General features: G+C 55.5%; 1 protein-coding gene across 1 annotated transcript in view; it reads right to left on the bottom strand.

Annotated features, from left to right (window-relative positions):
• SLCO3A1 (solute carrier organic anion transporter family member 3A1) overlaps positions 1-9,689 on the bottom strand; it is a 157,680-nt gene that overhangs the window by 38,606 nt on the left and 109,385 nt on the right. Inside the window, exon 6 of the mRNA XM_015569118.1 lies at positions 4,360-4,658. Coding sequence (XP_015424604.1) covers positions 4,360-4,658 — 299 coding nt within the window. The remainder of the gene's footprint in view (positions 1-4,359; positions 4,659-9,689) is intronic.

Below are 9,689 nucleotides of genomic sequence, written 5' to 3'. Positions count from 1 at the left end.
CCCCCCCACAGACTCTGTGGCCAGCACCAAGGCAAATGCCACCATCATCTGCTGCGGCTCAGGCACCGTGTGTCCTCACCATGCCTGCCAGCCCTTCCGACAGCCCTGCACAACAGTCTTCTATGATCCCCATTGTCCCCCGCTGGGGAGAGCAAGGCGCAGGAGGTCAGGGACCAAGCCCAAGTTCATGGGGCGGAAGGTAGGATGCAGGCATTCAGGCGCTGGCATGCTCTGACCCCCACCAAGTGGCTTTGTGCATGCTGCCGGGGGGGGGGTTCGTTCTGGTATCGGGGTTCCCAAGAAGACCACGGACACTCGGACCTGGTCTGAGAAACGTCTTCTAAGATGCCTTTCTCTCCCCATCTGCACAATGAAGGGTATTGTTGGGAGGCGTTCCAGCTCCTTATGGTGGAACTCCCTCCACCCGCTCAGCAGGTGACTGTCCAGCATTCCCGACGTGGAGGTGGAACCGTCCATATCGGCTAGCGAGCAGCCAACATCACCAAGGTCTACATTTGGGTCTTTTCTTCTGAAAACAAGGAGGATGTGGCCTTGCACCATCGTTTTGGCAGTAAAATCTGAGAGGCGGGGTGGGAGGGCACACGTCACGCCCCCTCTGAGGGGAGGTAGGTACATATAAGCCGGCGTGCCACTCGCCATGCTCCGTGCCTCTGGTCATGGGAGCGTGTGAAAGCTCCTGAGGTGGTACCAGAGGCTACAGGGAACAACTGTCCCTGCTGACCTGCACTGGGTATACAGCACGAGCAAGAAGTAAACTTTCAGGATTCTAAGCCACTGAGCTGCTGAGGGTGTGTGTTACTGCAGCAGAACCTGGCCTATGCTGACTGATACAGAAGGCTTAGCAAAGGTAAACCCATGCTCCTTAAGAACAGCGGTCCTGGGCAGGCGGGGGAGAGCAACGGTGCCGTCTGAGGTGCTTTGGGGGCAAGGCAGGAAAATCTCTTTACTTCTCTTTCAATCTGATTCTAGTTCGCGTCTTGATCTTGAATCGTTACTACAGCTCCAGCCTCCTGGCGAGGGCTACTGTCAGTCAGATGCCCAGAGACGCTGAAAAGCACCCATCTGTGTCCTTTACTTAGATGTACCAAATGCCAATGGAACTGGAGTCGCAGATGAAGAAAGACGTTCAAGAGAATGGGGTGAGGCCAGAATCGAGGCATGGCATCCTCAGGGTGCCGTGAGCGGACTAAGTCGGCTCCCTCCAGCCGCCTGTCCAGCCCTCGGCCACTCCAGGCAGAGGGCGGTCTGGAGCAGGGACAGCAGGGGTCACCACGCCGGAAATGCCCGTCTGTCAGGAGGCAGGAAATGTCCGTCTGTCAGGAGGCACAGCACAGGCCGGCCTTGCATTGGTCTATAAGCTGGGAGGGTTCCTGCTTAACCCTGTCCATTCTCTAACCCTCCTGCGTCTCGGACTCTGACCTTCGGCGTGTTTTTGTGGTTTTGTCCGAGAAGCTGTGCACGCTCTTGGCTGCTGTCTGCGTGTCCCCGGAGTCAAAGGGCAATCACAGGGGGTGAGACTTCTTCCCACTTCCCATGGCCGTTTTCATCATAAGTTCGGAAGAAAACCACTGGAATAGGGTGGAACCAGCTTGAAACTAACCAACCCAGCAACCCAGGAGGGTCCCCGAGGCTGTGGGAGGGCAGATCATGGCCAATGGGGGACATCCACTTCTCGAACCTGATGAACAAGTGACACTACGGCTCTCTGGGTAGTTTGGGGATTTTTCTTTTTTTTCAGTCCATCTACCTATTTGTCTCACCCAGTTTGTGGAATTTTGCTATGGGACCCGAGAACTCCGGGAAGGTCATTAAGGTACCGACCTAATTAGAAGTGGAGACAGGAAGGGGCTGAGTTGGAGGGCAGCATGGAACGCTCAGGGTCCCGGTTGTGGAGCTAATTCAGGGGTGGGGAACGTCCGGCCCGCGAGCCCAAATCATTAGGTCTGGGCCTGCCCAGGCATCAGGGGTGAGTTAGGTAAATCTGACCAAATAGAGCCGCTGATTTTTAAGCCGATAAATGTGATTGGCCCACGAATGATGTGCTAAATACCCAGATGGCCCTAGGCAGAGAGAGGCTTCCTGCCCCCGGGCGAATTGGTCCAGCAGGAAGGAATCCTTAGGGTTCTCTCCCTGCCGCCCTGTGTCCGCAGCTGCTGCCAGGTTGTGCTAGGGAGGCAGGTTCCCTCCTTCATCTGCCCCCAGCAGGGCCCCCGAGGGTCGCTGGCACCTCCCCAGGCCGTGCCTTTCCCGATCCCGCTGGCTCTCAGGGGAATTTCAGGAGCATGTGCTGGGTGTGTGGCCCCTTATACTCACGCTTAAGGACACACAGACCAGACAGTCCTAATGGGGGGCTCGGTCTTAGTGAGGAAACGATAGAGGATCATCCCTAAAAAAACTGGGGGCCCTTCCTTAAAGCACAGCCCCAACCCATTCAGAGACAGCGTGCCTTCCAGTCACAGGCTGAGAAGAAGAAAAATCACTCCAGAATTCCCTGGCTGTGCCTCCAACACAATACACTGTGTTCTCCTGCCCTCTGCCGGTGAGAAGCAGCACCGCAGGCCCATGGCCTTCAGAGGGAAGCAGACAAAGGCGGGGAGTGACTCCCATCCCTGACACACGCCGGGCAGGCCCACCGTGAACCTGTTAGGGGGAGGCTGTCGTCAGTAAGACGGACATGGGAGGCTCCACGCTGCCCATGAGCCTGGGCCCCGGAGCCTGGACCACGCTGGGCCCCGACGGGTGAGATGATGGACAAAATGAAGTGGAGACAGCACGTGTATGTGGCTGCAGGGACAGCATGGCAAAGGCTGGCACCCTGAGGGGACCAGGAGCAGACAAGCTAGGCTGCCTCCAGCCAGCTGGCCAGCCCTTGCTACTAGGCACTAAGATGCCAGCTCATGGCCAGGGGGAGCGTGGGGATGGGCCTCCTGAAGTGGAAATGCCCTCACCCCGACGACGCAGGACGCCTGGGTTTAAACAGACCCAGCCCTCGGGTCGGCACGTCCCTGCCCCTCTCTCGGCCTCAGTTTCCTCATTTGCACAAAGGAGGAGCTGGGAGAGAATGACGTCTGAGGTTCCCTCTGGTTCCAAGACTGTGTTTATCCACAGGCCTTGATTCAAGGGGCCGCTGCTCATATGCTAGGGCTGACGCTGCCTGGCCATGCGGCTCCCCCTCCTGGGCAGCCCCCCTCACACTGGGAGGACGACCCTCCCCCACCCGCCTACTGTCCCCGCTGGTGTGGCCTCTGGTGAGGTGGCAGAAGCTGGCTTTTTTTGTCAGATAAGTAAGATGGCAGCCGACTCACTTCTCGTGTTGTTTCTCGGACCCTCGTCCCCTTGGAGTAGGGTTGAAAGGGCCAATCAACTCCACCAATGCAGCCTTCCTAGACCCAGGCCTTCGAAGAATAAATAAGTAAGGCTGCTTTTTCTTTTCCCCTTGGAAATTTGTAACATCATTAGCTACAAGTAAATATATCAGCGGGATTAATGGAGTGAGTCACAATGTTGATTGGATTTAAAGCCGCATTATTTCTTTGGGGCGAATCAGTAGATTTGGCCCTGCCGAGCGATGATGGATGGAAAACGCGGGGACTGGGAGTTCTTATTGATCCGGGGATAGATTGGCAGTAGGAGGTGGGATTGCTTCCCGCACGCTGTTTTCAGAGAGAAAGGCCACGGGGCTCCACACTCGTGGGACTGCTCAGGAATAGAACGCCCTCTCTCGGGCTTGAGGTAGAGCGGTGCCACCCAGGCCGGCAGTGACCAGGCAGCCCCCAGCGGTCCCCACCCTTGGCATTCGCATCCGTGTAGAGTCATCCCTTCTCTGCCTGTCGCACACGGGATGCAGCAGAGGCAAGGAGATGTCACTTCGGAGACAGGGTTATAAAAAGACTGCGGCTGGCCCAGCTGGTGTGGCTCAGTGGCTGAGCATCGACTCACGAACCAAGAGGTCCTGGTTCAATTCCTGGTCAGGGCACGTGCCTGGGTTGTGGGCTTGGTCCCTAGTAGGGGGCGTGCAGGAGGCAACTGATCGATGTCTCTCTCTCTCTCTCATCCATGTTTCTATCGCTCTATCCCTCCCCAGTCCTCTCCATCTAAAATCAATAGAAATATATTCTTAAAAGAGAAAAGAAAAAGGTGCAGTCCTCACATAGGTGCATGGACCAGCATTCGACGAGCACTCACGCATGCCTGGAGTTTCCACGTCTAGTTTCTCATTCACTCCTCACCACAGCCCAGCGAGGAGGCTACAGGCGCCGTCGCCATTCATTTACAGGTGAGGGTGAACTCCACCACAGGGAGCTACTCGGCCTCAGCAGATACTGGCAGAGCACGGACGTGAGTCCAGGCCCCCTGAACCCGACTCGTGCCCCTTCCTTCTGATCTCAGGCGGGCCGCCAGCGGCACCACCCAGGTGCACACAGTAGGGCTGCCCCCAGCTAGGACGGTCTCAGAACCACAGGCTGACCGCTCCGTCCCCAGGCCCAGGCAAGGGGGAGGCTTGTGACGGCGCTCGGAGACCGAGGGGTGTCTCTTACTTGTATCGATGAACACAGCGTCCACGTAGATTTTGGTACAGAAGGAGCCCAGGATGAAGCCGCAGGCAGGTCCAAACACCAGCATGGTGAACAGGATTCCTGGGGAAAGAACAGGGGACACAGGTTAGATGACAAAGCCCAGGGGGTTCCATGAGCAACACAGTCAAAGGGCAAGGACACGGCTCCCATCAACAGGATGAGGTGTCTGATTATACAAATCACATTGTAGGAATCAGCCTAAAATCCTAGAGGGGAAAAGCCCGCATTTCTAATTTTCGGAAACCCCATGGAGCACTCTGTATTGTGCAGGTATCCTGTAATATTTTTAAAATATATTTTTATTGATTTCGGAGAGGAAGGGAGAGAGAGAGAAAAAAACACACATCAATGATAGGAGAGAATCACTGATTGGCTGTCTCCTGCACGCCCCCGACAGGGGATGGAGCCCACAATCCGGGCACGCGCCCTGACTGGGAATTGAACTGTGACCTCCTGGTTCATAGTCAACGCTCACCCACTGAGCCACACCGGCTATGCGAATCCTGTAATGTTTTGATTGGTCAATCAAAATCAAAATGTTTGTGGGGCCTCCCATACACTTACTTTCCAAGAATTTCACCCCCATCACATGAAGCATATTAAAATACAGACACGTCTATCACCAAACCATTTTCCTGCCATAAACATTTTTGAAAGAATTTCTATAATTTTGCTTTTTCCTTTATTTGGCACTATGTAATTTGTTTAATTTACGGTTGGCGGCGATCTCTCAGCACCCATTGTGCAAACTCAGGAATCCTCGGACAGAAGAAAAACTGAAGCCACAAATTATTTCCAAATGTGATGAGATGTTTATGGGCATGAAACTTAGCAAGTAACAAAGCTGACATAATGGCGTGCTCTGAGAATGTCGGATTAGGTAGGTATTCATTTCGATGTTGCAGATTTTAGCGTTGCTGTCTGTTGTTGTTCCAACAGTGGCTCAGGAGTCAGACTTCCCTGCCGACTTAAAAAGATGGTGCTAGCCCGGCCCGGGTCCCAGGCCCAGCTCTGGTCCCTTCCTGGCCATGGACCTACGGCCACAGTGGCCTCATGGGGCAGCCTGATTTGCTGGCCGTGGCCGAGACAACACTGGCAGGGCAGGGACCAGAGGAGCTGAGGGCTGTGTGTGTGACACAGGAAAAATCACTTCAGGGGAAGTCTGTGCTTTCCTCCGAGGGGGGATTTGCTGATAAAACCTCGAGGAAACAGACATGGATCTTTACGTAGCGTCTCACTGGCCAGTGCATGTGGGTGTGTGCTTTGGCCTCGCTATGACTGAAAGTGGTCTAGTTGGTCCTCTGTTTTGTCTGCGTATGACGGACGCACTCAGAACGGGGCACGGCCCCCTATTAACCTGCCCTGAGGCAATGTCTTTCTTCAAGTCGTCCCTTCCCAGGTACCTGAGCTCCAGCAAAAATACTCATGACCACGGACAAGGTTCATGTCACCATACTCTTGTTATAAATGGAAGAACAGAGCTCAGAGAGGTTAGTCAGTTGCCTCGGGGCCACACAGCTCGTACATGATAGAGGGACCTTTGAACCCAGGCTCTGGGGCCACCGAGGTTCCAGAGAAAGACCAGGAGGCGAACCCTGGGACAGCAGCGAAGCCGCTGGGATCAGCCAGCAGCGGAGCACGGAGATAAGAAGAGCTGCCTTGCGGCACGCTGGGGATTAGATGCGGGGCACACAACGCGTATCCCAGAGCCCTCTCTGTGCCTCGGGGATGGTGGGTCCCAGGAGGGCGGCCTGCATGCGGTCTCCCCTAGGCAGGAGTCTGTTTCCTTAGCTGGACTCAGTCATTCTAAGTCCCTCCAAGTGGGTGGAGGGCAGAGGGCACCCAGATCGCCTGTGGCTCTTCGCCACTAGATGGCAGCATCAGCCTAGAGAAGACGGAGTCTAGGCTGTGTCCGCCACTTCCTAGCTGCCCCTGAAACGTAACGCCGATTCCCCGGCTGGCATAATACTGTTCTCACTCCCACTTGCCCTCCGTGCCCTCCACTGATACAAGTGTGTTCCTCTGTCTTCGAATATGCAGGCTGGAATGTCCCCCCTGAGAAGGAGCGTTCTGCATCACACATGCATGAATTAAACACGCTCCATAAACAGCAGGAAGCCTGCGGAACATGGGATACATATGACCCAGCCTGTGTGGCCCAATGGTTGTATATTGACCCATGAACCAGAAGGGGCACACGCCCGGGTTGCAGGCTTGGTCCCCAGTAGGAGGCATGCAGGAGGCAGCTAATCAATGATTCTCATCACTGATTTCTCTCTCTCTCTCTCTCTCTCTCTCTGATCGATAAAAATAAACTGCTGCTACGATGTCTCTGTCTCTCTCTTTCTCTCTCTCTCTCTGATCAATAAAAATAAGTTGCTGCTACTTGTTGAAGAAGTTCTGTCTGGTTATCACACGGGCACAGCCTGCCTCTTCAAAGGACCCCAGAGCCACAGTGAACTTCCCCAGGGGCCTCAGGGAGACAGCAGGGCCGCCCAGAGGCAGGCCCAGCCCCGCAGGCGGAGCTGTCGGCCACTTCTTGGTATTTCTCATTCTCATTCACCCGAGGGCTCAGGTGGTCACCCCACGGGCCCTAATTTTGTCCTCACTGCTTAGGACCCACCGCCACGTCTGCCTGGCCACACCCATGCCACTACCAACAGCGACGTAGAGTAAGTCCCCTCGAAGTGCCTGGGAGCCAGGGCCCTCAGACACGTCTGTAACTTGGTCCTCACAGCCGCTCTGGGGCGTGGGTCTCTCCCCCTCTCCAGTTTACAGATGAAGCAACTGAGGCACCGAGAAGTTATAGGTTTTGGGTTATGGCCCCACCACGGGATAGGAGCTCAGGTTCTGTGGGCCCTCACGCCTGCACTTCCTCCAACCCACCATTTGGCAGGCGGCGGCCGCAGAAAGGCTGCAGGCCATGGAAATCCTTCGAGTGAATTCTAAAGGAACCCGTGTCTGCAGGGCTGAGTTCCCGCGGTGAGCGTTAGCCTGCCTGTCACTTGGAAGCCGAGTGGCCGGAAGGAGACAGAGCGGACTCAAGCACGTCTACACACACCCTCGGGGACTCTGCCCCTTGCTCAGCGTGGGGGGACCTCGGGCCTTCGTTTACCTGCCCTCAGCTCAACAAGACTGTGGTCCCCCATCCGTGGAAATGGGGGAATGCTCCGGCAGTTCCCCTTATCCGCCACCAGAGGGCGTCAGACACCTGCTCATGCCAGATACTGCTCTTCCCTGTGGCTGGAGGTTTGTGGCTCCAGGTGGGAGGGTTCCTGGCAGGAGGGCACTTTGGCCAATGATTGGGCAGATCTGTGGGCATTACTGAAGGGCCGCACGCTGTGTCTGGCAAGAAAATGACCACTTCCAAATGCCCGTGCCTTCGAAATCATATTCTCCGATCAGACAGTATGATGATAATCATATTATCCCAACCACTCACGGTGCCTTGACATCCCCAACTGGTATGATCTGTGGGTGATTAATCTTCCTAAAATCCCATGCAATCATACCCTCCCCCGCTTGAAACCACCAGGGGCGTCCTTCTTTACAACACAAAGGCCACACGTGGGCCTGGCAGCGCCATGGGTAGGGGCAGGCCCGCAATGCCAGGCTGCACAGCCACGGACCCGCCTTGGTGACCAGCCCCTGAGAGCAGAACTGGAAATGATCCCAATCTGTGAGCCTCCTTTTCGTGGCAAATCGCTCCCGTTCTTCATGGAGAAGAGGGAACAGGAGGCAGCTACGCAAAGCCAGAGAGGAAAGTCTGTCCGGGCTGTGCGACTGCAGTGGGGTGACCTGAGGGCTGGATGGCGCTCCTCCCACCAGAAGCCCTGGGCAGGCGGCAACCGGAACCTCCAGTTTCTCCCCCTTTCTTCCTTCCTTTCTTCCTTTCTTTCTTTTGTTCTTTCTTTCTCTTTCCTCCCTTCCTTCCTTCCTTCCTTCCTTCCTTCCTTCCTTCCTTCCTTCCTTAAAATACCTGTTTATTTATTTCAGAGACAGAGAGAGAGGGAGAGACAGAAACAGCCATCGGCTGCCTCCTGCACGCCCCCCACGGTGTGCCCTGGCATGTGCCCTGGCATGTGCCCTGACTGGGAATCAAACCGTGACCTCTTGGTTCATAGGTTGACCTTCAACCACCAAGCCACACCGGCCGGGCGACAGATATTTCTAAGGGATGAAAAACTTCAAATATACAGGTAGAGAGAACAGACTAAACTAATGAAGACCCAGAGACCCATCACGAACCCAACCTGTCATCCGTGAACTCATGGTCCGTTTCCCACATGCACACCCATCTGCGTCTCCTACCTCTGTGTTACTGAAGCAGACCCCAGACACCATTCAGTCCCCTGCCATTTCAGGACCCATCTTTAAAAGAGGGAGACACAACCACCACGCTATGATCATCCCCCTCCCCCCCATAGACAGTGACGCTTCACATGCTGAGACTTTGCAACGGGGTGGGGTGGAGGGGCGGGGGGCGGGGGGCTCGCAGAGCTGTTTCTGAATGAGCCCGAGGCCCACGCCACGGAGCCGATCTCCTCCGTGCTCTGACCGCCCGGATTCTAATTTGGGCAGCCGCCCACTTCGTCTTCTACACAATTTTCCGCTTTACTTTCTTAGTATAAAAGCATAAACTATGTTATCGTCATAACATAGTCATCTTGACTCGTTTACGTTTTATTTTTAGCCCTTGGGGGAGGGGAAGGCAAGACAGGAACGCAGACAGTGGGCTGGTGTCACCTGGGTGGCCCTCAGCCGCCTCTGGGGAAGGAAGGCTTCCCCGTGACCCACGCGGGGACGCATCTATAACTGCAGAACTGTGGGGGGGCTGGAGGCTTTCAGATGAGAGAGGAAGATGAATGGGACGGGACACGTTGCTGAAGGCCACCTCCTCCCCCCGCAGGCCTGGCCCCCTCGGCCCTGGGCCCGGTGGATGGGGGTGAATTCTGACGGAGCTGGGACCAAGGGCTGAAAACCGCCAAATCCATGCCCCTGTCCGCAGTATTTCATTTCATCCCGACACTCGAATGCTCTGGCCCTGGTTGGCCTACTCAGATTGCCTCTCAGCCTCACCACCACCTCTGG

Source organism: Myotis davidii, unplaced genomic scaffold (genome assembly GCF_000327345.1).
Source record: "Myotis davidii unplaced genomic scaffold, ASM32734v1 scaffold164, whole genome shotgun sequence".
NCBI classification, from domain to species: Eukaryota; Metazoa; Chordata; class Mammalia; order Chiroptera; family Vespertilionidae; genus Myotis; species Myotis davidii.
Note: the sequence above shows the minus strand (reverse complement) of the source record. Positions and strands in the feature narration are given on the sequence as shown.